This window comes from Bombus impatiens, unplaced genomic scaffold, assembly GCF_000188095.3.
Source record: "Bombus impatiens unplaced genomic scaffold, BIMP_2.2 scf_0142, whole genome shotgun sequence".
In the NCBI taxonomy this organism is placed as follows: Eukaryota; Metazoa; Arthropoda; class Insecta; order Hymenoptera; family Apidae; genus Bombus; species Bombus impatiens.
Window position 1 is genome coordinate 2476687 of NT_176561.1, and position 26403 is coordinate 2503089.

Sequence of the window (26403 nt, forward strand, 5' to 3'; positions counted from 1 at the left end):
TAGTACAGTGGAAGCATTGTGAAAATACATGCATGTATATTTTTGACTGAAACACAGTCACACAGTTCAAAAAAGATTCATTTTGGATGAATCATATGTCTGCATCTCCAGCAACGTGCGTACCAATGTGTGGGAAGTTATGACCGACGACCGTTGTGCGACCATCAGAACGTAAAAATCCGTTCCAAATATGGTCGAGTCGTTATAACTGGTTTCGATGATTTTACGAGAAAACGTCATATATTCGTTAAGATTTTAACTAATCATTATTACTTTTATTTCTATTTATTACTGAAAAATGTGAAAATTTTGTTTTATTTTTCTTTATAGTAAGTAGCCAGTTTACATTATTAAAATCATGTCAGTCAATTATGCAAACCATTATGCAAAATATTTAATAAAATGCATGTATATGTTTCATATATATTCTGTTTTATAACTATAAAATAATCGTTAAAACAAAGGAACATGCTTTTTTTGTGTACTAAGTATGATTATTTATACATTATCAAATTTTTTAATATATATTGAAAGTATTTTTTAAATATATATTATTGTTATATACATTAAACAATTATTAAAAATCAATCAAAATCAAAATGATGACGTTTGTAACTATGATCATTAGTTTATGAAGGGTTGGAAAGAAAGAACATTTTACTTAACACATGTTTAATGTTTCTAATCTTTTATAATAAAATATATATCAAAATTGCATGTGCCTAGATTAATACATCAGTAGTAAGTCAATTATTATACAAATAAAATTTATACATATATTTTTGAATTAAGGCAGTATCTGTGTTTGAATAATTTATGGAACTAAATGGTAATATGATATATTTGAGCAAATATAAACAGATATATTGTATAGAATTGATAGTTTGGAGATGTAATATCATTGAGGTAGAATATTTCAAACATTATGTACATATAAAGAGGGAAAACAACATTTGCTTGATATGTTTTGCTAAACCGAAATATAAAATTGGCATTAAGTCAATTCTGTTAATTTCCTCCTTTTATTTATATACATTAGACACTTCTCGATCAAACATTCGTAACAAAAATCTCGGAAAAGATTCTATAAAAAGTGTATAATTTGTACTAGTAATAAATATTTGATATAGAAAATGCTTTGTGCCAATTGGCAGAAAATAGAACCATACACATTTATGGTTTACCTTACTCTTTTTCTTTTGTTAATAAAGTATACTCTATTCAGTAGAGTATTGTTTCAAATAACCAATTGTTCTAGCTACATATACATGTAAAACATATGATTACCAACTTTCATCATATAGGGGAGTACCATCTCCACTTAGAGACATACTCCGGGGACTAGAATTTGTAAATGGAGTTTCTCTAGGAGATTTATAAGACGGAGTACGAGCAGATGGGGTTCTATTGCGCGGAGTTGCTCTCCCATTTTGAGCTTCTTGATTTCGTGGTGTTTTTCTAGATTCATTGTATCTTGGAGTAGTATTACTAAAATTAGAAAATGAATATTTCATTATGATTTTGATATTTTTTGATATATTATGATTTCATTGATTTTTGATATATTTTGATATAGACAACTTACAATTCTTTCGAAGATTGCTTTGATCGAGCCCATGCTTCCGCCGCTTTTGTCCAATTCGTTGCATCAGAAGTACTAGAGACAGATCTATGTGATCTTGCAGTTCTATGTGAATTTGAATTCATTGCTGGAGGAATTGGTTGTAAGAATGGTCCTTGAGAGTGATTAGGTGTTTGTGGATGATGGGGCGTGTGGTGTGGTGTATGGTAGGGGGTCATAAACGGAGTTTGGCCGGAAGGTGTATAAGGCGTACTTCCATACATTCCATAGTTATTAACACTAGCAGCTCCTGGAGTGTATGGTGGATAATGATGTGGAGTTTGATTTGCTACTTTTGAGAGTGAATGTAACAAGTGGTGTGGCATATTCTGTGCTACCCTCTGTATTGTATCTGGATTCACTCCTGAAAAAAAAGAAACAGACAAAAAGGAAGTTAATTTCAGTAGAATAAAAATTATCATAGGATCCAAATTCTTAGTAATATGAGACTCACCATTCACTCCTGGAGTACCATTGTATGGTGTTCTGGAAGTCATAGTTCCATGTGGAGTACCAGGTGTAGCTTGTCCTGGTATAGGATCTCTAAAGTGTTCTTTGAACCAGCGGAACAAGTCATTTATTCTACTAAACATTTGACCTCTAAATCGAAATCCATCAGGTATTACAGTAACATATTCATGACGGCAACGAATTCGTGGTAAATACGAAAGTAAAAATTTTCCGGGATAATTCTAAAATGTATAACAAAAAATATTAATTTAATTGAAAAATAAAAATTTTGAAGTAGGAATATAAGCAAATATTAAATATTTTCGAACATACTTTAGCTGCAGACACAATATATGGTATCCCTCCAGGATTTTGCTTCTTCTGTTCCTTCAAAATTTCTTCTGCTTTATCTTTAATGCCTTCTACACTTGTTTTGTAATATTTAAAATCTAAAAGTTCCGAAGTATAAGCAGCCATCGGATTAATATGTCTAGCGATAATTTCATCCAAATCTTCGAATTCTTCATTGCCAATCCATAAACTGCGACCCAAAGAAAATGTATTTTCTTTGCCTTCTTCCCTTATATCAATATGTTGATAAATATTTTCTGTGACTTTCCATGTTACGGTCAAATGATCGGATCCCTTACTGCTAGGTCGTATTATTGCTTCCCCTTGCTTCACAGTTAACATTAACTTTTCAGCTTCTGCAAAACTTATATTATGGAAACTAGGATGAATTATAACACGTTTTACATAAGTTTGTCGTTGTTGCAATTTTTTAGCATCCTCCTCTGTTTTTGTATCTTTTTCTTCTGCCTCTGCTTCATAATAAACGTCTCGCTGAGGTCTAAAAAGAATACACGTAAAATATTAATTGAGGAACTTGTTGAAATGATTATAAATAAAGTTATTATAATTATTTGTTGATACTTTACCTCCATTCGTGATTTTTATCAATAAGATCACTCGTCTTGCTAGTACATTCGACACTAAATCGTTCTACTTCGATCTTAATTATGCGACAATGAATTACTTGTCCGACACGTACTCTTTCCTCTGGATTAGCGACATGTTTATCAGACAGATTTTTTACGTGAATATATCCAGATATTCCATTATCCAACCTTAAACGAATTCCAGTTGCTTTTCCCGGACATGCACCGGCATCAAAATGATTCCATACCTCGGACAATTCTGGAAAATCGTTTTTCAAGCAAAATGGGCATTGCCATAATCCGGTTTCATCATTTCGAACAGGATTCGCTTGATCTAATTGATCTCCTTGAGGTCTTCTATGACTTATACCAACAACTGTTGCCAAAACTAATTTACCGACATAGAAAGTTTCCGGAGTTTCTTTAGTCAAAATATCAAATAATTTTTCAGTATTTAGAGATTGGTAAGGTACACGGAGGTCTTTGTATCTACAGTTCAGTTCAGCTCTTATATCGTAAAGAGTAATGCACTTGTTTCCAAAACCCTGTCTTTCAAGCTCCTCTGCAAATGCATCCAAATCTAAATCTTTTAATCTTTCTGGTGATTCAAGAATTTCTTCTAGGGCACCAGCAGGATTTGCATCTTCATCATCATACTCTAAAGCATCTACTGCCATTTTTCTTGCCCATTCATATGTCTCTGGATGTACACGTGAGCCATCTAGTACTTCTACATATGCCTCTGTGCTATCTCCTAAACTATTTGTATCAATTTTAATAAAACCAGCACAATTAACAAACACTTTAGGTCCCATATGACATGCTGTTATAAGCTGTGTTCTATTTTCTAGTCTTTGATTAGATTGTTTCAAAATCTTAATGAGAGCCTGTCCTTTTCTAGGTCCTAAGCCACACACAAATTGTACTAGGTTCGCTGTATAAGGCTGCTGAACTGCTTTATTTAAATCTACTCCTACTTCATTTATACGATTTATAAATTCCAAATATAAATTTTCTATAAGATCATCTTTAGGAAGTTGATCTTGCAAAGGATGATATTTAAGGCACAGAATTTCTTCATCTATGGTACACAACTGAGAGAATTCTAATAGAGGATCTTGTATTTTTCTTGCTAAAGATATAGCTTGTCTTAATACTTCTGGATAATCTCTGAACTCAGATATACCTCTGTTACTATTTGCATAAACTTTAGCAAGTTCATTGTCACATATTTCCACTGGGACTGTAGGAAATTTTTCTTCTTCTGCGAGATTAGCTATGCATTCTTTTATATCAGATACTATCATTAATGCTTCTCTAGATTCACCACTTACTACCACAACATGTGGTTTCTTTGTGGCAATAAAATTTTTGATTCCTAGTAAGTCTACCTCTTTCAATATCTTTTCATTTTCCCTAAAACTATTTTTACGTTTCAATAAATGCGGTAATCTTAGGTAATCAGTACATTCTCCTTCTGGAGAAATTATGCAAGTAAAGGCTGCTTGAGACGGATCAGGCACATATGCCAAACCCATCACACGAATTCCTTTGCTAGTATTCCAATCTTCGTCATCTTCATCAGGAAATTCACAAGCATATGGAGCAATTTTTATCCAATTGTACATTTTGCGGCAACACGCTTTCATAACGCATTCTTTTGCTTCTAACAAAAGATTGGATCTCAATTCTTTTTTCAATTGAGGTATAATAATCCGATTTAAAGCTACTTCAACACTACCAGTTCTTAATGCATTCCAATCTTGGACACTTTTACTAAATTCGTCCCTATAATATAGTTGCTTTATTTCATCGATATAATTATTGCTAGTATTTCCTTCTATCATGTCACTAAAGTAAAGTGTAATTAATTTATCTTCTTCTGCTATAATTAGTTTTAAGAATTGATCACCAACAAGATCCCGTACAGGCTTATTTTTAAGATATTTTAATCCATAAATGGCATGCCCTTCATCTATCTCCTTTATTCCTTTTTTAGTTGGTTTTACGGATACTTTTGCTCTTTCCATATACATTTCTCTAACACATTTACGAACTAATGGTTCGTGCGCCAACTGAATCGCAACCATTAATTGTGCAGCTTTAACTACTTCGTCACTTGTCGTAAATATTGCAGAACAAAATTCATTTGCTACTATTGCAGGTTCTATTGGATCTTGATCTACTTCATGACGTTGATAATTGTCTCGAAGATTTTCAGCAAAATGCTCGGGTGAGAGACCAAATCTTTTAGTAAATCCATCTAATCCAGCTTTTCCGCAAATATAGTAAGGACCTTTTCTAACCGGCTGCTTTAATGATTCGTCTATTTCTTCTTCTTCATCCTCTGCATCAGGAATTTCAGATAGATCTTCTCCATTTTCTTCAGCTTCTGCAAGTTGTTGCTTTCTTTTTTCCAATTTAGCTTTCCTTTGTGCTTGTTTTTCCTTCTTACGTGCAATTTCTTGCATGGATGACACATCCTGATTATAATACAACATAAAATGTCGATAAATATCATTTAATTCTTCAAAAGTATGAGCATTTTTAAGTCGTTCAATATCATCGTCCTTAATAACTCGTATGTTGTCGGGTAATGGAGCATCAGGATTTTTCATAATCTCATCTAATTGAAAATCCCTCATCTTCTCAAAGAGTTTCAATAAATTTTCTTTTCTTTGTTTCAAATAGCACCATTTTACGTCAAACTTATAAATTTTCCACAAATCGTTGATGTTTAACTCTGGCAACACATATTCTTTTCTATAAAATGCAATAAACGGAACTTCAAAGTTCTGATTACGCATAAAATCTAAGGCTTTCTTAATTTTGCCGATTGTTTGCGGACCCTTTTTAGCTCTTTCTTTGGCTTCTTCATTTAGATGAGAATCTTGTATTGAAATTGTTGGTTGGCAGAATGCCTGTTTATATATCCATTTGGCTTCAAGATCTAATTCATCCGAACCTTCCACTGTAGGTATAATGGGAACAGCGCGAAGTTGCATACGTTCAGGAATGTCTGTAGTACGAATCTAAAATAGACAAAAGTTATAATAGTATATATATATATATATATATATATATATATATATATATATAAATATAATATTAAATTTAATTATAATCACTGATGATAAATTAAAATTAATTCGAATTATTACCTCATTGTCTACATCGGTGAAGTGTCCGCGTATAAGTTCACTGGGTTCATATACTTCAAAAATACTTTTCCTTGTACTCTTTCTCTTAAGATGTTTTTTTGATGGCCTTGGGCGGTTTTCTATCTCGTCATGAATATATTCATCCTCCTCTTCCTCTTCAAACGCATCCCCTCCATATTTTCCAAATTCGTCATAATCAAAATCAATGCCAAAAATATCTTGGGCTTCTTGCAATGCACTATAATAAAAATATAATAAAAAAATAAATAACTATATCATAATGAAATTTTATAGTTTATTTTAAGAATAGAAACAGTACTTACGCATCTGAAAATACAGGTCTTTTCTTTTTCCTCTTTTCAGTTATGGGTATTCCATCACCATCTACAATAAAATCGTCTTCATCATCACTTTCTTCCTCATTATACCCTTCCGCTTCACCTCTATGGCTAACTTCACTTCTTTCTTCATCTTCCTATATAGCAAAATGAGAGTAATTAATTTTTTTAAATTAGTAAATTACTAAACAAGTCAAATATACATTTTACTTAAAAACTTACGTCTCCAGAACCTTGAAACAATTCGTTGGCAATAGCATCTCTTTCATCATTTATTTCTCTTTCTTCTTCCACTTCTGATTCTTCATCTTGTATTCTACGTAAACGCTTAAAACGACGTTTCTAAAAAATGATATAATATTTAAAAAATTGTATCAAATATAAATTTGAAATATTTTATATAGTTTTTTTTTCAACTATATATACCCTTTCAACTTTAACTCCTAAATTTTCTTCAAGTAGGTCATAATCTTCATCTTCTAAACGATCATCAAAATCTTCATCATCACTTTTTTTACGTTTTCTAGAATTATCACTATCCTCGCCATCATCATCATCATCGATAGAATTATCATCAATAAGTCCAGGAACTTCCCCTTCATCTTCTAAATATTAAACATACATATAATTTAAAGAAAGATGTTTTTAAGTATTAGTAAATATTAATTTACATATTATTAATGATGTATAAATCTTGATTCTAATATTTAATGCATTCTAAAGTAATAATGTATTTTCTAGAACCTTCAAAAGCTTTGAAAGAAGCAGTAACTAAATACTTGTTTGTATCAAACATTTTCATATACCTTCATCATCTTCATCCTCACTGTCCTCCATCTCTTTTAATTTTTTAAGTTTTTTCTTTTCTTTAACATCAAGTTGGTCCTCCTCCTACGAAATCATGAAACATTAGATTCTATGTTTACAAATGGCCGTATTGTATCATTTTATTACTTACCTCACTTTCTTGTGCTTCAATGTCCAAATAATCTGCCATCTTCTATTAGAAATATAAGAATTTTTCGAAAAAATATATAACAATATTAATAACAAAGAGCAATAACAAACGGAAGAATCCTATTATGGTGTAGGAAGTAGTGATGACATCAGTACAGCTGTTTAATACTGCACATCTACGGATACTGCGATCGTAAACTTCCTGAAACTGCCGTGGTGGGGGAAGACGCTTCTTTGTAGCATAGTTCCTTAATCCGCCGCTGCAGTACTATAAATAGCGGCTCTGCGATCGAGTTATAAGTAGTTTTATATAAACAATTATAAAAACAATTTTATAGTTAACCTTTGTATTTCGGACATTTTTTGATGTACTCACCAGAAACTCTGGCATATTTTTATAGTGAAACTTATTGAAAAAAAAGTTTTGCTTTGAAAGAAGAAAATTACAAGTTCATATGAATCCACTCACAACTCGACTGCAGCGACTTAATTTTGGTGGAAGATACAAGAACTTCATAAAAGAGGTCTACCCCATCATGAGAGTTCTTGAACCCGTATAATGTTATCTATATAATCGCGTGTTCGCAAAGAAATACATTTGTGTCCGATGTTCAATCAGCTGACTTGCAAGCAAGATAATTCGTCAAATCTCTTTCTTTTTCTTTAACTGTATTCACATAAATGGAAGTAAACTGATCACTGTAATACTTTCTTGATTCATAATTCGTGCCTGCTGTGATTTGTAAATTCCTCAATAGCGTGGTAGTGCACATTGAAACCAAAAAAGACGAGAACATGGCGAAACAACGTATGAAATGATCAGGATACGATTTTAAAACAAATAATTATTTAATCGGGATGACAACTAATGAAGAGTCCATAAATGACGGTCTCTTAGAGAGACTCGTAAAAAATGATGAAAATAAGGTTGTAAATTGCCGAAGTAGTGCAGATAACATAGAAGGGCACAAATTACGACATGGTACGGACAGTTTCCCCAATATCAATGAAAGACCGGTTGATGATATTTCAATCGAATTTTTTTATAAACCGCACAGCATCACATTGCTTCTCATCTCAATCGGTGCTGTAATATATTCCGCATTCACTAGGTAATTAAATATTCAAATTATCTTATTATACATATGTTAATTCTTGTAAATATCGGTATTAATTTAATACAGGAATACTACCAGTGTCGAGGATAACATTTGGGCTGGAATACTTTGTATTATATTTTTTTTTCTGATTATATCAATACTTACATTTCCAAATGGACCATTTACGAGACCTCATCCTGTCGTGTGGAGACTCGTATTTGGCTGTAGTGTACTATATCTAATGGGCCTATTATTTATGCTGTTTCAAGATTATGAAACAGTCAGAAAAATCTTTGTTTGGATAGATCCTCGCTTGGCGTCATTTCACATTGATATGGACAAAGAATACGGTGTTAATTGTTCGGAAATCACAGTTGAAAAGATATGGAACCATTTAGATATTTTTGCAGTAGCCCATTTTTTAGGATGGGCCTTTAAAGCAATCCTTATTCGTCATCTTGGTATTCTTTGGGCCATTAGTGTTATGTGGGAAGTAACAGAAATAGCATTTGCTCATTTACTACCAAATTTCGTGGAATGCTGGTGGGATGCTTTTATACTTGATGTTGTTGTCTGTAATGGTTTGGGTATTTGGGTTGGATTAAAAATTTGCTCTCTATTAGAAATGAGAGAATATAAATGGGTAAGCATCCTTGACATTGAGAGCACTACTGGAAAATTGAAAAGGGCAATGCTACAATTTACACCTGGTAGTTGGACTGCTATTAGATGGTTGGATCCAACTTGTACATATATGAGATTTGTTGCTCTATGTCAGTTGGTAATATTCTGGCAGGTTTCAGAACTAAATACATTTTTCTTGAAACATGTATACGAATTTCCACCCTCTCATCCATTTGTTGTGGCAAGATTGGTATTAGTTGGAGTTATAGTTGCACCTTCTGTTAGGTAGGGAAGAATTATAATAGAATAAGCTAGATATATATTAAACATAAATTTTTATTACAACAGCTATAACAATTTATTACATAAGAACCATAATATTTTAACATAATTATAGGCAATACTACATGTATGTAACAGATCCAACATGTAGTAGAGTAGGGACTCAGTGTTGGGTCTATGGTGCAATTATGGTTACAGAAGCTTTGTTATGCATAAGGCATGGTGCTGCATTATTTGAACGTACTCAAGCACTAAACATTCTTTTGTGGCTACTTTGCCAGTCCCTAATCTCAGTTCTTTGTGTCTATGGCTGTGTTCTGTGGCACCGGTACTTTGAGGTATTTAGTTTAAAAATTAAATTTGAAATTTTGTAACTAACTGTATGGTTATTTGTGTCTTTTTTTCTATGTCCTTTGCATGATTCTTGTCTTTTCAGACAGAAAAGAAAACTACTTCAAAACAGTGTATCACTCAATTAGACAACAGTCATCTGGATGTAACCCCTAGCAGTGGTATGTGTGATGTCTACTACATTCCTCTAAATAATGTTTAAGCCGATAGTGTACTGGGCTATTGACATATAATTAACTGGCTGTTAAATATAAAGCAAGAGTGTCATATAAATCATTTGCAATCTGTTATTTGACTGAATGTTATAAAACTCAAATAAATTTTGTTATGGATGCTTTTGTTTTTTGTTCTTGATATTGAAAAATATGAATTTTTATATCTGTTTACATAAGAATATATAGGTATATACCATAATAATAAGTGTAAAAATGATTTAAGAATAATTATACATATGAATGCATGAAAATATTTTTAAATTAATATACATTTTATTATATAAATATACATTTTTTGTCACAGCTCAGTCCATCATTGGTAGATAGAATATTGGACTAATGAATGTTTGTAACAATTTATGTGTGTTCTAGGGGACATGGTTCATTCTACAAAATCTATGGGTTTGCTGGAAAAGAAGCAGTTGTAAACAAATCCACAACAAGGAACGTTCGACTTAAGGGTGAATTATTTACACTGTCAAATTTTCTAGTCGCATTATAAGATCATACAAAGCCGCAGTTTCGAATGTATAGGCTGTTGAATACCTGAGTTCGTCTGATTTTTGCATACTGCGCCTGTTTGCGTGTGAATGTTATGAAAAATATGTTCCTGAGAATAAATGAAGAGCGTCGTTACCAATTAAAAACGCTTCCTTATAAAAAAATTGATCGTCGTATCATTTACGAATCGTAGTTTATACAATTACTGCGTCACGTTACGTTATCGTAGCTTCTTCGTTACATTGAATATACGGAAATGCACTGCATACATAACTTGGCATTATCCGTGAACCTTCTGGACAGTTCCACGTTTCACCGAGAAGCCTATTGTTGGATGCAGAAACAAAAATATGAATTCGATTTGGTAACTGTTCGTTCTCATACAATGATATATACGATGACGTAAGTGGAGACTTTGTACAGTACATCTATAAAAACCATGATAAAAAGGTAATGGTAATAGTCATAACGATTGTTATCTTATTCAAAATATCAATGCCATAAATCTTACTATAACAAGAGTACCTGAGCATAGATGAGGTAAAATAACTTATTGAAATCCAGTTCAAGCCATGGAAGATAAAGCCACGATTCTCTAGACATCAATTGAGCCAAAGTATCGTAGGCTAATCTGAGTCCCATCGCCTCGGACAGACGTTCATTTAGAGTCAATTGGGAAATCTAAAACGTGTTTAAACAAAAAGAGAGTTATTGCGTTTAAAAAGACGTACCTAATTAAACGTATTACTTTAAAATAATATTTTTACATCGTAACGATTTTATAGGAAGAAAAATATATGAATTCACCTTATAAAGTATGTTCTGTCCTGTAAATGATAATGTCATAGCCATAGAATTTTTATAGAGAACATTTCGCTGATAGTCAATGTAATCTTTGAAATTCATGTTTGTAGAATCATTATCGTTTAATAGAGAACTGGCATTGCGATTTCCATTCCAATAATAGATACCTAGCGATATATATTAAAAAAGTATATATAGACGATAAGATTTTTCCGAATTTTCTCGAAAGTATACTAATAAGTTACAGATCTATAACATTGGTCACTAGTATATTATAAAATTGTATATTGCTAATATACCAGTTGCGTCAAAATGATGTGCAATTTGGTGTGCTATTATGTTACCAAGTGTCGCCAGTTTTATGTAATTAAATGAAGATTCATTGTATTTCATGGACCAATCAATTACACCATAAGGTATTACAACGAGGTTTAATCCGTAAATCGCGAGCCCTTTAGATTGGTACGGTGTTGCGTAATGTGTCCATCTATATATTAATGTATATAGTTCAACAACTTTAAACTATTTCATATATATAATTTCAATTAAAAACTTACATTTGTGCAGAATACCCCGGCTTTGTAGATAATTCTGCATATATTAATTTTCGGTACCTTTGCATCAAAATCACTGAATTTTCGAAATAGTTATTTGTCAGATTTATCTAAAATTAGACTATCGTTAACATTTCATTCAATAACTTTTAGTTATTATAGTATTCTTTAATCTTTTTTTGATATTATATAAACAATTATGCACATGTGCTCATTATCTCATTAGAAACCGAAATAGTTTTTCGTACCTGATTTGCTAGAATTTTTCTATAAGTTGATTCGCTATCAGTATAGTATGAAATATCAGGTACGGCAACATTAAGATTATTTATTTTTGCAATCAATGCGTTACGTTCCGCTTCTGTAATCCATGTTACATTCGTGAGTTTTAATTTTAGGGTCTCCTTAAGTGTCTCAAATAAACTATATATCTATTAAATTATATGATACTGATTAGTCACCTAGTAAACAATCTTTTCGAGTAATCAGAGTATATGAACTTACAGTTCTATTCATATACGTAAGTTGATCATTTGTAAACGAAGAGATGTATAAATTCGAAGCTTCTGGGATTAAAACGTTGGCAGCTACGCGAAGGCAGTGTTTTTTAACATCTGGATGTTTTGATATAATTAACTAGAAACAAACAAAGACAAAAATGAAATGAAGAAAAATACAATACAAAAAAACAGACATAAAAGAGGACGTTAATCAGGGAATATAACTATACCTTGTGATACAGATTGTGTACATACAATCCTAATAATGCATTATGCAATGTCATCGGGTCATCTTCGAACTTTTCCAGATTTTTCAATCCTTTAGATAGGGCATCGTAAAAATAAACCTGCACTTTTACTTCCGGCTGAACCTTTTCGTTCGTTAACAAGTAAATTAGATGCGTCCAATTTATCTACAAGTATGTTACATAATATATCCATTTGATCGAACGAATTAGTTTAACTTAAACGGGTATAAACTCTCCCTTACGATTTTAAACTCGCTATCCAATTGTTTGACAGTGACGAGAGTGTAATTTTTCATAAGTTCCGCCTCGCGGATCTTGTTCTTAGACGGAAAATTCTGAAACATAAAAAAGAATCGAGGGAACGCGTTCGATTGTGAGAAGAACTCGATAAACTTACTGCGATAAATGATTGCAATATACACAGATCGATGTTAATGATTGTAAGATTAATGTTCTGAGCAATATTCGGCTCGTTGAATACCCCAAGCATCGTCAAGGCTTCGGTAATGGATTTTATTAGCTTTTTCGTATCAACCTAATAAAATAAAATAAGAAAGACACATTTGTTATAAGTTTTCATTAACAGAGCATGCTTTTTCTTGTCTCGATTGATATACATATCTATATATGTACTTTGCAGGTTTTATATTCCATATATAATTCTTCTAGATTCACCGTCTCGTTCTCTCTTTCAAATTTATTTGCGTAACAGGGTTCGTTATTTTCGTCTATCTCAAAAAGATCATCGTATGTCGTTGGGCTTATTTTAAGAGTGAATGTCGGAGAATATTCGTCAAGATCCGGAACTATGTCGAACAGTAAAGTGCTAAAGAATTAGAAAAGCAAACGATAAATATGTTAAGTGAACGTGATATGCTATAATTTTGTACAGCCATTGTCTTCAATTTCTTACCTGTTTTTTAATAATAGTGTAGCGAGTAGTTCGGTAAAGTTTATATGCTTTCCAGACCATGTTTTTTTAGTATAAAACTTGCCTACCTTGCCTAACGCCTCTCTCGCTATAAGAAAAACGTTATATTATTTCTTATACATTAAACTTGTATTCAAAGTTAGAAACTATATAATTAGATGTGTAATTTTTCCGTACCCAGCTTGATTCTTTCTGTCTGATTGATACTTTCGTATTGTATGCAACTGTTGTAATAGGCGGTGAAAATAGACGATATATTTTTCTCATTTTCTTCCTGCATTTGTCCTGATTCAAATTAAAACAATGTGTTGCATGTGAGAATCGCCATTTTTTAGATTTTTACTTCTTTTGTATACTTTTCTAAATAATGCTTCATAGAATACTTTATACAGAATTATTTAGAAAAAGGATTAGAAAAAAAGAAATATAATTTAGAAACAAAGTTAAATATTTAGTACTTGATATTACATAATATTTATCAATTAAGAATTGAAAAATATTTAAAGAATAGTTTATTGACAAAGTAATTTTTTTTTATATAGTAAAAAGCCGAACTATACTCACTCAAAATACGTTGATAAGCTACATCTTCCAAATTCCATTCTACGATTTGAGGATTGTTCTCGAAATTACCGCAAGCGTATTCATAAAAATCTTCACATGGATCAACCGTATGATTCATGTAAAATAATATCTTGCTGGCCAAATTTTTGCATTCACCCTCGTGACACACTGGCTTATCAATTGGAGAACTAAAAGTCGTACTTGTAGTCTCATTGTTTAATATCGAAGAATATCGTTCATTTTGTTGATCCTTAGTGGTAGATTTAATCGTGACATTTTCTTCTTTCATTGTCAATATAATAACATCTTCTGTCGACTCTTCGACCTCAAGGGGAGTTTCTTGATTAATATAATCTGAGTCAGTAGTAGTAAAACTTTCTGTAGTATATTGGTCTGTAGTATCTGTTTCTTGATTTTCTTTCGTCGAAATTGATGTACTATTTTCTGTAATATTAATACTAGTCGTCGAAGAAGTAGTCTCGATATTAGATTTAGATGAATCAACAATATCTAAATTTGTATCATTTATTACACGAGAGTTTTCGGTGAATACTTCAAAGTTTAATGTTGTTTCTGTTCCTACTTTTATGGAATTATCGAATTCTTCGGTTGCAGTTTCCTTGTAAATTTCCGTCTGTGATATATCTTCCGCAGTAGTCTCGATATTAGATTTAGATGAATCAACAATATCTGAATTTGTATCATTTATTACACGAGAGTTTTCGGTGAATACTTCAAAGTTTAATGTTGTTTCTGTTTCTACTTCTATTGAATTCATTTCATGCATAGAAGTTGTAGTAATTAACAATTTAATTGAATCCGTAGTGTTGGTTGTTCTTTCAGTTTCATGTTCTGTATGATGTTCGTGATAATGATGCTGTATCGATGTAATTATCTTTATCAAATTGTTTTCTGCCACAATTTTCATAATATCAAAAATAAGCTTACCTGCGCTGTTCCTGCATATTCACCTTTTTCTTCAGAATTGTAGGAGCGGTATAATTTCCATGGTAAACTGACTAGGATAAGAATCATACAGAGAAAAAAGAATATTATCAGTGATAAAACACAGCTTCTATAAGACTGGTCCCGTCTCGCTGCTTTGGCTGCTTCCATATTAGCAATTTGGTAAGAACCTCGAGAAATCATCTGTTAAAATATAATCTACTACTTATTCACAAAGACATTAGTTTTAAGATATAATACTTTTAGTAGTGCCTAAAAGCGCAGTATTTTTTCTACTGAACCAAACTCGAAACGTTAAGAAAAGAAAGGAAGTGGTAATTACAATTTTATCAACCACTTCCTTTTAAACATTATCTTAAAGTGCGCCCCAGCATCCGTAACACACGATATTATAATATCCTTTTGCTAATTTGTAAGAACGAAGAATGGAATTCTATTAGTACGCTAAAGGGGAATTGAGTAGAATGAAATACACTCACTGACACAAACATTTTTTTCTTTAATACATCCATAAATTCCAAATGGCCTAAGGAAGGCGACATTAAAAATATTTGAGATAGATAGATATAAGTTATTTATATTAATATATTTTATAATACAATTATCACAGATATGTAAACTACAAAATATTATATATACTATTATAAAATGCAATTTGCAATTTGCCAATGATCCCATTGCACGTAGTATGACAACTTATCTACAGTCTAGACTATATTATAATATTTAAATACAATTAAAAAATATATTTAAAAACTCTATTCGCCTGTCTGTTGTACCAAATATGTATCAGTGTTGCGTTTGATTTCATTGTCCGTTGCATCAGATTTAATAAGAGCTTCGATTGTTGAACCGATCTCTTTTGATACAGAAATGTTCTCTATCTTTTTGGTACAGACATCATCTTTATAATCATTAGACTTTAACATTTCAGAGGTGATCTGAAATAGGAATAAATATATAATAGTATAAGTTACTGTATAATAATAAGTAATAAATAACAATAAATGTTAGTTTTTCAAATTGTATAGTTATGTAATTACTTTTCTTTGTATTTCATCAGCCTTAAATTTCTCTACTTTTTCCTTATCAGCAAGCCCAATTGCAGTCTTTGATGATGTTTGTCTCTTTGGAGTAGGTTTCCTTGGTTTAAATGAACCAGAAGCTTTCTTAGGTAACTGTGAACTCATGTGCTTCTTAGTCTCGTTCGACTGATCGCAGTTATGAGTTAGCAATTGTTCTTTAGTTTTGAATGCCTATAAAAGAATTTTTAAACATAAGTATTCTACATGTGTTATGAATTTCCGACTTATCTAATCGAATATAACACTTACGTGTGAACAAATTTCACATTTTAAACTATGTTTATTCATTTCGTGATGTTTAAGAGCTTGTGCCCGATGGAAATTACGATTACAATGACTACAACTAAATCTTTTGATATTGCTGTGCGTCAGTAAGTGACGCTTTAATTTATCAGGTCGTGAAAATTCACTCATACAACCTAAGTAAGTTCTGAAGGGACACTTTAATCTCTTTGTTAGATCATGAATCAGCATATGACGACCCAAACGATCTTTTCTCTTAAATCTAGCTGGGCAATGCTATAATAAACGAATATGTATATATGAAATTTAAAACAATTTACAAATTTTTTAATCGGCTATAGAATCACTCACTGGACATAGAAACGGTGTTTCCTCGCTATGTATTAACTTATGATTGGCTAAGTATTGCTCAGTTTTAAAGGCCTTTCCGCAATCCTCGCATGCAAATCGCGCAGATGAGGCGTGTGTTTTTAAATGACGCCGCAAAAATCGTTCGATCAAGAAACTCTTTCCACAATGTAGACAAGCATAGTCATGCGTTGTGGTTTCTGTATGATGTTGCAAAGCCTCCAAATTAGAGAAGGAGGATTTACAAACAGAGCAACAGTAATATTTCTCTGTTGTTTTTTGTTTTTGGACGGAGTGAGCGTATTGATGAAGCCCAAGATCAGACAGAGTATTAAACACTTCACCGCATACATGACAACGATATTCCGATCTCTTATGACTGCGAGTATGTTCTAAGAAATCTTCGAGTTCAGCAAACATCATACTACAACTACTTTGCACACATTTGTACACTTTCAGTGCTAAGTGAGAGACTATAAGATGGCCCTTTAGAGCTTTGTACGAATCAAATATTTCTTTGCAAAACTGACAATGATAGGTGCGATCTATGCTTCCATCTGGTGGTGCCTAGCAATGATCATGAACTATTAAAAAACGAAAAAAAATTATAAGCTTGTGCAAAAATGTTTAAAATACCTCTGGGGGTAAGGAGTGTATAGCGGTTCCTGGCCATACTTTATGTGACGACATATGTTTTTTAACGTTTGATTTCTGTGCGAATGCACGTCCACACACAACACACTGATATGGTTTTTCCCCTGTATGAGAACGTTCATGTTGTTGCCAATAAAATTTTTTTGAAAATTGTTTGCTGCAATAACCACACTTATACTGCAATAGAAAATTTTTATTGATAAATATGCAACTTTAAATAAAGACATTATTGATAATCACAATTTATCATCTCATTAAAGTACATACTTTTAAGTTTTGTGTTTGAGTAGCGGTAGTTTCAGATTCTGTCATTGAATTTTCAGTCATTGGTACGTCGACTTTATGTGTATTATTAATGTTTTGTTCTTGAGAAATATCACTTTGGAGAACTTGAGGTACTTCGTTTGAATCATCTTTTATGGGATCGTTATCCCCTGGAATAGTAGAGTTTGCAAAAGTATCCAAACCTTCTGAACTTAATATAATTGGAACACTAAATGTGGAATCTGTTGTAAAGTAATTAGCACCTTCTTGATCCATACTATAGTAAATAAACGATACATCATTCATTGAGAAAAAAATACCTTTTCACATACATTAAACACATTCAATCATATGTATGTATATATGTATATATTTACCTAAATAGCATATCAGATTCTTCAAGTATAATTGGTTCACTAAGTTGATCATTTTGAACAAATGTTTCTTGTGGATGAAATTGTGATACATCTTCGCTATTGTCTTCTGTGTGAACAGTCTGAGTTTCATCATTCACCAAAAACTGACTCAAATCTACTGTTTGCTCTTGTGTTTTTTGATGTGTCCTTTTGTGCAGCACAAACATGTGTAATGATGTAAATTGACTTTTGCATTTTCCACATTGAAATATATCTTCCTCATCTTGATCGATTGCTAAATACAAAGCATAAAAATATCCATTATAAATTTATCTCATAGAAGCTTCTATGATATAACAATTTCAATTAATAGGTTATCAGGGCTACTTCATCAAAAACCCACCTGATTCTTCAACTTCAGTTATTAGAGTCTGAGACTCCAATAACGATTGCACAGAAGGACTGTCCAATGATACACCTATAAAGCAGACAAAATAATTATCATAAATTTTTAAAACACTATCTAAATTTTCTTTTAAAGAGAAAGATAAATAAGATACTTGTTGGTTAACCCCACCTATTTCTATGATAGAGAAGTTTTACCTGTTAAAGCGTCGAAAATAGATTGCGCCATGTTTTGCAATAATATTAACGCTTCATTTTAAGCGAAATCAACGATCAGACTTTCATGAATCGTTTAATATGAAGAAAATGAAGAATTTCCAAGTTGAAAACATACCGAGAATTTCTACGCCCTGCCAGCGTTGTTGCTGACCAGGCCAGCGAATGATAATCGATATGTCGACTACTGAAAACGATTCTAACCTCAAAATAGGACAAGTTGCTTGTAGCTTGCTTGTAGCGCGCTTGTAGTATGAATCTAAAGATCGGTCAAATGGATTAGAATAGGACGCATACTGGAAGTGCGTGTGTGAATATTTTCTTAGAGTAGTTTTTTGTAAAAAGGACATATAAGAATGGCAGCAATATTGCGTGTGAAACGTAGTTATTATGATGAACCATCAAATGCTTTGGTAATTTCATGTAAGCGACAAAAAATTGCGGAAGACGAAGATACCGAAGATGTACTATCAGATTCTATAACCACACTTGCTAAATTTGCCGGAACTGTAAAAGAGCAGGTTTGTGTTAAAAAGTGAAATATTTCTAGTTAACTGAACGTTATACTAAGATTAAGTCAATATTTATTTTATTATGACAGGATGAGAATGTGGAACATCTAATTCAAGGTTATGGGAAAGATGAATTACGAGCTAATTTCAAACAACATCCTATAGATACGAAACAGATTCTAAGTAAAATAAGAGAAGCAACAAAACAGGCTTCAGCAGAAAATCGTTACAAAGTAGTTAATTATTTCCGATCATTGGATAATTCTAGTGGTGAAAATCCCGAAAAAAAGGTTCCTACAGTAGTAATAGATGTGGAGGATTCAAAATCCATAGCAAGAAGGGATTCTATAGGAAAAGTAAACAATATTTTTTAAATATTTTTTTGTTATTTCAATCCATAATTACTTACATAATATAAATAATGTTTTACAGGATGATAATTATGTATATGATTTATATTATGTTCAATCTGAGAACGATATGTTCCTAGATGATGAAGTATCTATACATGCATTCGAACAAGAACTTGTTCATGATAGTTATAGAGATTATGGTTATCCTGAATCTGAATGCAACTCAGAGGATTCTAATTCAGAGTCAAATTGGAGAAATGATTATCCTGACTCTAGTTATTCTGAAGGATCAATTGATGAAGATGACATCAGAGAGGCTGTTATGAACATAAGAATAGAGGAGGGATCTGATTTATCCGAAGAAGATGATTTTGTTTATGCTATTGATGAAACTATTGTAGAAAATTTTGGTTACAAGTATGCAAGATATAAAGCAAGGATGTTGAAAGAGTTAGAGGAAGACAACACCGATGACGACGACGACACTGATGATGATCATGATGATTTTAGTATATGTGTGTCTGAAGATTCAGATGAGCATAATAATAATGAAGTAGATTCCGAATAGTTATTTAATTACATATAGACCTTTTTATACTGAAAGGAAATAATAATTGGTGATCAGTGATGTTAACATAATACATTTCCCAATATATAAAATAAATTCAGTTAGTGAAATCGATATGTCTTTTTGTTTCTTAACTAAAATTATCTTTCAAATATAAGTCTTATGTGTTTTTCCCACTACATACAAGTAAGGGTTATAAGGATCTTAGTATTTTATTTATGTCTATATATTTATTACATATTTATATAGATATATTTTATGTGTAAAATTTATCTATCAAAATAAAAACAATAAAAAGTAAACCTAGACGTCGAAGTGACAAAGGAAGGTGTGTGTATAGGTGTTTAGAAAAAGAACCGTTTTCGACGATATGGCATATAATAATATACCAAATTTATAATGTATAACAAATTGTTGCGTGGAAGTACCAGATAGTGATTTACAAATGTTCAGCAATAAAGTAGGTTCTCCGTTATGTGTTATTAAATCTTTCGTATTTATTTCGTAATGGAATATTGTGAATCTTGCTTTTCTTTAGACAGTAATTAGCAGGAGGCCTGTAAATAACATAACAATTACTTTTATAAAAGTATTTGCGAACATTCGCGTTTTATCTGACTATACTATTCGCCGAAATATGAAAACAATTTTTGTATAACTGAGATTTTTCGGATACGTTGCTCCAACGTTCAATGTTGGACAACGTTCGGATTACAACATTCGCATATTTATTTTTTCTTTTCGCTCTCTCTTTCTCTCATTCTTTCTCTCATCATCGAACGTTCACACGCGAAGAAACTCATGCCTTTAACGAACTCGTTATGTGATATGAATAGTACGCTGCGTATACGTGTAACACTGGCCTTAATTCTAATTTTTACATTTACGCGCTCGCAACGAATCCATTACTTGTATACAAGTACAGGCAATGCTTTATTTCTTTTTTTGATTGCAATGTAATGAAGCAAATGCGTTGGTAAGGATCCAATTATACCGTATCCGAAATTCGAAGAGAAATACTAGGGGCCATTAATTTATTTTTACTCTCTCGCTTGTTATACGTTCGGGACTGTTGGCAAAATGATAGGAAACGACACCGATCTTTCTTTCTTATGGCAGTCTGGATACAGTTATCAACGTATTTACTCACCGAGAATATGAGCGCGATTTATGGACAATGAAATCATCTTTTATATATATATATATATATATATATATATTTATATATAATATATTAAATGTCATATTGCAACTTAGCGTTTTCACAAGCTGGAAATTGGTATCATTTAGGATTATTACTATATCGTACCGTAATACTCTACTTGGCTACTGTACAACATTTTACACTCATCGTTTACTTTTCCGTAATTCCTTAGGTATGTTTCGATTATCAGTTACAACTACGAGATTATTGAAGAGTCATGAGATTGCACACCTTTCGTATCGGTCGATCGTGACGTACGAAATCAGCTGCACTGTGAACCTAATTGCAACCACGATCCCTTTTATACGTGGACACACATTCATTTCACAGTTTCACTTTGGTATATCCTATTTTACTTTCTCCATTAATATCCAATCTTATCTTTGCCTAATTGATCCAAAGCGAACCAGCAAACACCGTCACGATCGCCTAACTTTCCTCTTACTTCTACTAACATCCTAGCTTACGTTTAACGTAGCTTCTCCTTCACGATCGTTCACGCACCGCGTATATGTACACGTCAGATAACTGAATTTATAAGTACAAACAATTCCCTGGATTAACAGAAATCACACAACTAAATCGGATAGTCGGCAATTATATTATATATATAAACTGGCAACAATTAACAGTCCCATCGGTTGTCGAGAGTCTTTTTAAAGTACCGACGCCTCGGTCCTGTTGCTGGGAGGCGTCGTCGCATGACTGCTCGAATTATTATTATTATTATTATTGTTGTTGTTGCTCGCCTCGCCGGCATGACTCGAGCAGTAGAACTTCTTGTGAGCAATGAACGTGCTCAAGTAATTGAAGCTGATGTCGCACGACCTGCAGTAACGCGGACCGCTTTTGTTGGGATCCAAACTTTCTTCGGGAGGTGGAGTGTCCTCGCGTTCTTGCTTCACCTTGTTGGTTACCGTCGGTGGTGGCGGTGGTGGCGGTGGAGGTGGCTGAGGACTCTTCCGAACTTCGGTTTTCCCATTTACTTGCACCTCGCCAGGGATTTCTTCAGGAGTCGTAGCTGGAGCCGGTTCTGGAGTCGGCAGAACCGTTTCGTCGTCGAGTACGCACGTTATGTAATTTTCTTCCTATAAATGACAAATGAACAAATATAAGCTCATCAAAGGATTTACCAGATGAAGATTGTTTTTGTACAATATGAAGAGATCGTTCGAGTCATAAGGACATCGATAAATCAGGGTATGGATTATATTTTCATAACGTTGATTATCTGAAAAGTGAACAAATTCGACAACAGTAAGAAGCTTTTATTAAAATTTTGTACCTGTAGATCGGTTCCACGTTTCTCAAAATGCATTTTGATGTGCGTTCTCATTCCCCGTAACGTATTTCCTTTGTAACGACAGATCGTACACCTGAAAGCCTTGACACCCTGATGAGCATCCATGTGACGTTGAGCTGCTCCGGCTGTTGGACTAACCGCACCACAAACGGGACATCTCCAACCTCCAGTCGGTCCGCTGCTACAGGTATGGGTGCCTCCAGGTTCAATTATAGTCTGAAAAAAGGATATTAAATTTTCAGTCTTTAGAGAAGTATATAATATTATTAAAAATATAGTATCAATGGATATTCTTTAAATTGAAATCTAATAAAAAATTATACTACTAATTTTTTATTAGTAACGATACTAACTTTGCACTTGGAGCATCGCGAATGATGTTCCTGAGGTTCTGGCCTTTTGGGACAGTAAAACGCTTGATGAGCTACCAGATTATCCATAGATGCGAACTTGATACCACACGCGGCACAGATTAATTGCACCAAAGGAGGCGAGGGTGTTCCAGGTGGTGGAGGACTATTGCTGACCGTTGTCTCTCTTGCCTGACAATAATGCTTTTTATGTGCGACGAAGTTCTCATGCCGACAGAACACGATATTACATTCTTTGCATCTGAAAATCGAACAGTTTTCTATAATTTCCGGATCACCTGGATCCTTTTACGTATCAGTTATATACAATAAGCCGAATTACTTATCAGTTTTTTGACTGATCAATTTAAGATTAAAATACTGAAACATTTCAATTATTATTTATTATACAATCGAGAGAAAAAGAATTTATCGTTCTTTCGTTGTTTTAGTATTTTTATCTTAATCTATTTTAGTTTCGTCTATTTTATTATCATTAACTACATGAAACAAATCGTCACATTGTGTTACGAAAACGTCAGAGTATCTTACCTCGAGACACCTTGCTTCACAAGAACCCCAGGAACAGGGGGTGGTGGAAGTTCGGCCAGTCTGAGAGCGAGTTCCGTCGGCGGAGGAGGTGCAACGGTTCCAGTAGCCGTAGGAGCAGAACCAATGGACCTTGCTCTAGGACTTCCGCTTCCTCTTGACCTAGGACTACCAGGTGGTGGAGGTAGAGAAGAGGGTGCCGGCGATACCCTGTTCTCTTTTTCATCTTGATGAGCTGGTGACTTTCTAACGCTCAAATCGAGTGGCGCTGAACCTGATGGCGACGTCGACGATGCCACGACGGACGCTGGTGTCGTTGGTTTGTTCGCTGCTCGGAGAACCGGCGAAGGTTCGACCACGGTGTTCTGCGCTGTGGTAGCCAGACCTCTTGTCATCGGTTGAAGATGACCTACAGAAGAGTGAGACTTGTCAGTTTAATTCTTGGAATTCCTTTTTGCATTTTCGTGGGTATGAGATTCATAAGTTTAACTCGTATATGTATTCATAAGACGCGAATTTAACTTCATTAAGATTTCCAATAAATGGAGTTCTTCTACCATGATACAATTCAAACTTCTCTGCTTATTTTAACGAATACAACAGTTTCTTAAATTTTAATCGCAAGCATACAAGTAATTTGGAAGATCTAAATAAACTGTTATTAAAACACGTACCATTTGGAAGAAGAAAGCACGCAGTATCAGGCGCGGGCAAAGTGGGTGCTGCCAGGACACTAGCACCTCGGAACAAAGAGTACGGTACAATCAAAATAGGATTTGTAGGTAGCGCCAGACAAGGTTGCGGAGGCGGCGATTCACCGGGACTCGCGCTCGTCGGTGGCGAAGCTTTCACCGACGAGGAAGCTACCGTAGCTGCTGGTGGCGTATCTTTGACCACGTGCCTGGTACTACAATAATGCGTCTTGTGCGCTCTATAAGTCTTCAGGGAGCTGAATCGAATATCGCAGTTTCTGCAATATCTCTCCGCCTCTTCGTTCAAGGAGCCATTCGAGGCATTTGCCGCGCCACTTCCTGGAGTAGTAGCTGTGGTCGGAGCGGTTGGTATCGTGGGTGGTGCAGGAGATGCAGCATGCATTCTCATGTGTCTGTTCAACGAGACCTTCTTGTCCGCGCTGTACGAGCAGTGAGGGCAGGCATACGCTTTTCTCACTTCGAATTTGTTGGACTTTTCCTCGTCCTCTTCGTTGGCGGTGTCTTCCTCGAGCCGGGGACGATGAGCGCAGTAGAAAGTGCGATGCGCTTCGAGGGTGCTCGCTGAGCTAAAACGGATGCCGCATGGAGGACAAAAGAGAGGTGCTGGCCTGGCTGGCTCCACAGTGATCGTCTCCTTGCCATCGGTTGGAAGTACGAACAAACGACCTGAGGCGATTGCTGCAATGTTAGTTTCTTCGAGTGAGTTGCATATTCTGTCTGTAGTTCTGTGTATTTCAAAAATAGCTGATACATTAACGGTGTTTTGTAAAGAACTAGAGGTATAGCTATCGAGAAGAAATCTTAGTATCTTTCTCATTTTAATATCTTTGGTATTTTAACATTACGACAGACAATAGTTTAAAACTTACGAAGAGAGCAGAAAAACACACGTTTAATCTCAAGACCAAATAGAAAGATACTCGCGGTATCATGGAATTAATTCTGAAGCGATTCTTTCATTATTTTGAACAGTTCAGTTGAGAAATATGAGCAGGTTTGATATAATAGAAATAATACACAGACCAGTCTTACAGCAGATTGTTTTATTAATTAATATTACCATTTTGAAGTCCAGCCGGAAGGGGTGGCACAGGATTCGGTGGCGAGGTATTTTCCGGTTTGACGGTGAGCGCGACTACGGCGGCGGGCCGAAGAGCTGGATCCGTCGCCAGACTAGGATTGAGTCTCAGTCTTGGTGCGGCTTCATCGTCGAGTTTCAACTTTTTCTCGGTCGGTGGATCGTCCGTATTCGATCGTCTCGACGACTCCTCCGAGTCTCGCCTGCACATGGATTCCCGTCTTCTTGTCGAGGACGACGAGGAGGACGACGATCTCGGCTGACAATCCTCTTCTTTGACCATGACCAGATTGGACTCCTCGTCCGTGTCTTTCGGACTCGATTCTCGCGTCTGATTGGATCTCGGGGTGACATGTCGATCTCTTAAACTTCTTGCAACCTGTGCGACAAATATTTACATATTTTGTAAACGAAGTTACCGAGTGAGTAATTTTACAAAACGAACGAGGTAATTTTTATTAAGCAAGTAAAATTGTAGCCTCCTATCCGTTTTAGATATTTCTCGGGAAACGTACGAGATCTAAGCTTTACGAGGTGAGACACTATTTATCCCAAAATAACTCACAAACTTTACCATCTTATTTGTGAACCGATCGAGAGTAAGATCGTTTGTTAATTTTTACGCGAGATTGATCAAATGTTAAATATTAGGTCGTCCGAAAAGTTTCTTTCGTTTTATAAGGAAACAATGGATGCATAACATTTTCCGTTTTATATTATTTTATCGAATTACGTTATTATTTTATCGAATTACGTCCGTTTTATATTATTTTATCGAATTACGTATGATCCATTTTGTTCTATCAAAATAAAGATCACAACGTTCGACAGATTAGGTTTCATGTTTGTATAAAGATGCATCGTTGTAAAAGACAGGTCTGTAAAAGAAAGATACTTTTCGGACAACCTAATATTTACCTCGATATCTTCGGTAAGACTAGCCAGTCGTTTCCGAGCGTCTTCGGGGAGCACGCTGAGCCTCAATCTGATATCCTCAACGGCCGAATTCGCGATCGCAACGGACGAGGAAGGGGGATTCAGTCTCGGTGGTGGCGGTAAACTCGATTCCTCCTCGACGACCGGCGCGATCGGGCTGG

The 26403-nt window shown here is 34.0% G+C and overlaps 6 protein-coding genes across 10 annotated transcripts in view; 2 read left to right on the forward strand and 4 right to left on the reverse strand.

Moving 5' to 3' along the window:
• Positions 1-661: 661 nt before the first annotated feature.
• LOC100746647 (transcription elongation factor SPT6) lies at positions 662-7855 on the reverse strand. 2 transcript variants are annotated; one of them, XM_024365611.2, is made up of 11 exons: positions 7467-7855; positions 7315-7399; positions 6935-7113; positions 6731-6850; positions 6494-6645; positions 6171-6408; positions 3010-6041; positions 2405-2921; positions 2076-2313; positions 1593-1985; positions 662-1507 (listed from the first exon to the last, which is right to left on the reverse strand). In XM_024365611.2, the coding sequence occupies exons 1-11, from the start codon at positions 7503-7505 to the stop codon at positions 1284-1286; spliced, it is 5217 nt and encodes a 1738-aa protein (XP_024221379.1). In that variant the 5' UTR covers positions 7506-7855; the 3' UTR covers positions 662-1283. The 2 variants fall into 2 exon arrangements, with proteins under 2 accessions (XP_024221379.1, XP_033175118.1); XM_033319227.1 differs by having other exon boundaries at positions 662-1488; positions 1586-1985.
• Positions 7856-8035: 180 nt separating this feature from the next.
• On the forward strand, positions 8036-10684 carry LOC100741060 (phosphatidylserine synthase 1). 2 transcript variants are annotated; one of them, XM_003487110.4, is made up of 5 exons: positions 8036-8577; positions 8650-9474; positions 9587-9809; positions 9908-9983; positions 10410-10684. In XM_003487110.4, the coding sequence occupies exons 1-5, from the start codon at positions 8324-8326 to the stop codon at positions 10463-10465; spliced, it is 1434 nt and encodes a 477-aa protein (XP_003487158.1). In that variant the 5' UTR covers positions 8036-8323; the 3' UTR covers positions 10466-10684. The 2 variants fall into 2 exon arrangements, with proteins under 2 accessions (XP_003487158.1, XP_033175124.1); XM_033319233.1 differs by lacking the exon at positions 9908-9983.
• LOC100746766 (neprilysin-1) lies at positions 10289-15447 on the reverse strand. Its single transcript, XM_024365605.2, has 16 exons — positions 15088-15447; positions 14723-15016; positions 14142-14617; positions 13753-13862; positions 13558-13663; positions 13278-13470; positions 13042-13179; positions 12887-12979; positions 12627-12809; positions 12401-12532; positions 12145-12327; positions 11900-12006; positions 11642-11829; positions 11346-11509; positions 11064-11219; positions 10289-10966 (listed from the first exon to the last, which is right to left on the reverse strand). The coding sequence occupies exons 1-16, from the start codon at positions 15286-15288 to the stop codon at positions 10754-10756; spliced, it is 2937 nt and encodes a 978-aa protein (XP_024221373.1). The 5' UTR covers positions 15289-15447; the 3' UTR covers positions 10289-10753.
• Positions 15448-15851: 404 nt separating this feature from the next.
• LOC100741181 (zinc finger protein 341) lies at positions 15852-19055 on the reverse strand. 3 transcript variants are annotated; one of them, XM_024365603.2, is made up of 9 exons: positions 18795-19055; positions 18459-18533; positions 18077-18350; positions 17703-17976; positions 17418-17612; positions 16785-17348; positions 16440-16709; positions 16149-16361; positions 15852-16046 (listed from the first exon to the last, which is right to left on the reverse strand). In XM_024365603.2, exons 1-9 carry the CDS (start codon positions 19024-19026, stop codon positions 15864-15866), a joined length of 2280 nt encoding a protein of 759 aa, XP_024221371.1. In that variant the 5' UTR covers positions 19027-19055; the 3' UTR covers positions 15852-15863. The 3 variants fall into 3 exon arrangements, with proteins under 3 accessions (XP_024221371.1, XP_012237484.1, XP_033175123.1); XM_012382061.3 differs by having other exon boundaries at positions 18659-18852; XM_033319232.1 differs by lacking the exon at positions 18795-19055 and adding an exon at positions 18616-18634.
• Positions 18884-20223, forward strand: LOC100741297 (probable RNA polymerase II nuclear localization protein SLC7A6OS). Its single transcript, XM_003487112.3, has 3 exons — positions 18884-19197; positions 19278-19544; positions 19621-20223. Exons 1-3 carry the CDS (start codon positions 19033-19035, stop codon positions 20107-20109), a joined length of 921 nt encoding a protein of 306 aa, XP_003487160.1. The 5' UTR covers positions 18884-19032; the 3' UTR covers positions 20110-20223.
• Positions 20224-20468: 245 nt separating this feature from the next.
• The window catches only part of LOC100741538 (zinc finger protein ush), a 60892-nt gene continuing 54957 nt past the window's right edge, over positions 20469-26403 (reverse strand). Inside the window, 7 exon segments of the mRNA XM_012382060.3 lie at positions 20469-22401; positions 22599-22832; positions 22970-23228; positions 23519-23924; positions 24190-24906; positions 25289-25685; positions 26225-26403. The exon segment at positions 26225-26403 is cut by the window's right edge and continues 1 nt beyond it. Coding sequence (XP_012237483.1) covers positions 21970-22401; positions 22599-22832; positions 22970-23228; positions 23519-23924; positions 24190-24906; positions 25289-25685; positions 26225-26403 — 2624 coding nt within the window. The 3' untranslated portion in view covers positions 20469-21969.

Excerpts from the sequence above, each read along its gene's own strand:
- LOC100741060 (XM_003487110.4), top strand. The coding sequence starts at position 8,324 with ATGACAACTAATGAAGAGTCCATAAATGACGGTCTCTTAGAGAGACTC. Across the intron at positions 8,578-8,649 it reads ATATATTCCGCATTCACTAG|GAATACTACCAGTGTCGAGG; the intron begins GTAATTAAATAT and ends AATTTAATACAG. Across the intron at positions 9,475-9,586 it reads ATAGTTGCACCTTCTGTTAG|GCAATACTACATGTATGTAA; the intron begins GTAGGGAAGAAT and ends ACATAATTATAG.
- LOC100741181 (XM_024365603.2), bottom strand. The coding sequence starts at position 19,026 with ATGTCCTTTTTACAAAAAACTACTCTAAGAAAATATTCACACACGCAC. Across the intron at positions 17,613-17,702 it reads CTCAAACACAAAACTTAAAA|TATAAGTGTGGTTATTGCAG; the intron begins GTATGTACTTTA and ends TTTCTATTGCAG. Across the intron at positions 16,047-16,148 it reads CTGATGAAATACAAAGAAAA|ATCACCTCTGAAATGTTAAA; the intron begins GTAATTACATAA and ends TTCCTATTTCAG.
- LOC100746647 (XM_024365611.2), bottom strand. The coding sequence starts at position 7,505 with ATGGCAGATTATTTGGACATTGAAGCACAAGAAAGTGAG. Across the intron at positions 2,314-2,404 it reads ATATTGTGTCTGCAGCTAAA|AATTATCCCGGAAAATTTTT; the intron begins GTATGTTCGAAA and ends TATACATTTTAG. Across the intron at positions 1,508-1,592 it reads TCGATCAAAGCAATCTTCGA|ATTCATTTTCTAATTTTAGT; the intron begins AAGAATTGTAAG and ends TCATAATGAAAT.
- LOC100741297 (XM_003487112.3), top strand. The coding sequence starts at position 19,033 with ATGGCAGCAATATTGCGTGTGAAACGTAGTTATTATGATGAACCATCA. Across the intron at positions 19,198-19,277 it reads CCGGAACTGTAAAAGAGCAG|GATGAGAATGTGGAACATCT; the intron begins GTTTGTGTTAAA and ends TTATTATGACAG. Across the intron at positions 19,545-19,620 it reads GAAGGGATTCTATAGGAAAA|GATGATAATTATGTATATGA; the intron begins GTAAACAATATT and ends AATGTTTTACAG.
- LOC100746766 (XM_024365605.2), bottom strand. The coding sequence starts at position 15,288 with ATGATTTCTCGAGGTTCTTACCAAATTGCTAATATGGAAGCAGCCAAA. Across the intron at positions 12,980-13,041 it reads TATTGCAATCATTTATCGCA|AATTTTCCGTCTAAGAACAA; the intron begins GTAAGTTTATCG and ends TTTATGTTTCAG. Across the intron at positions 11,830-11,899 it reads CCGGGGTATTCTGCACAAAT|ATGGACACATTACGCAACAC; the intron begins GTAAGTTTTTAA and ends ATTAATATATAG.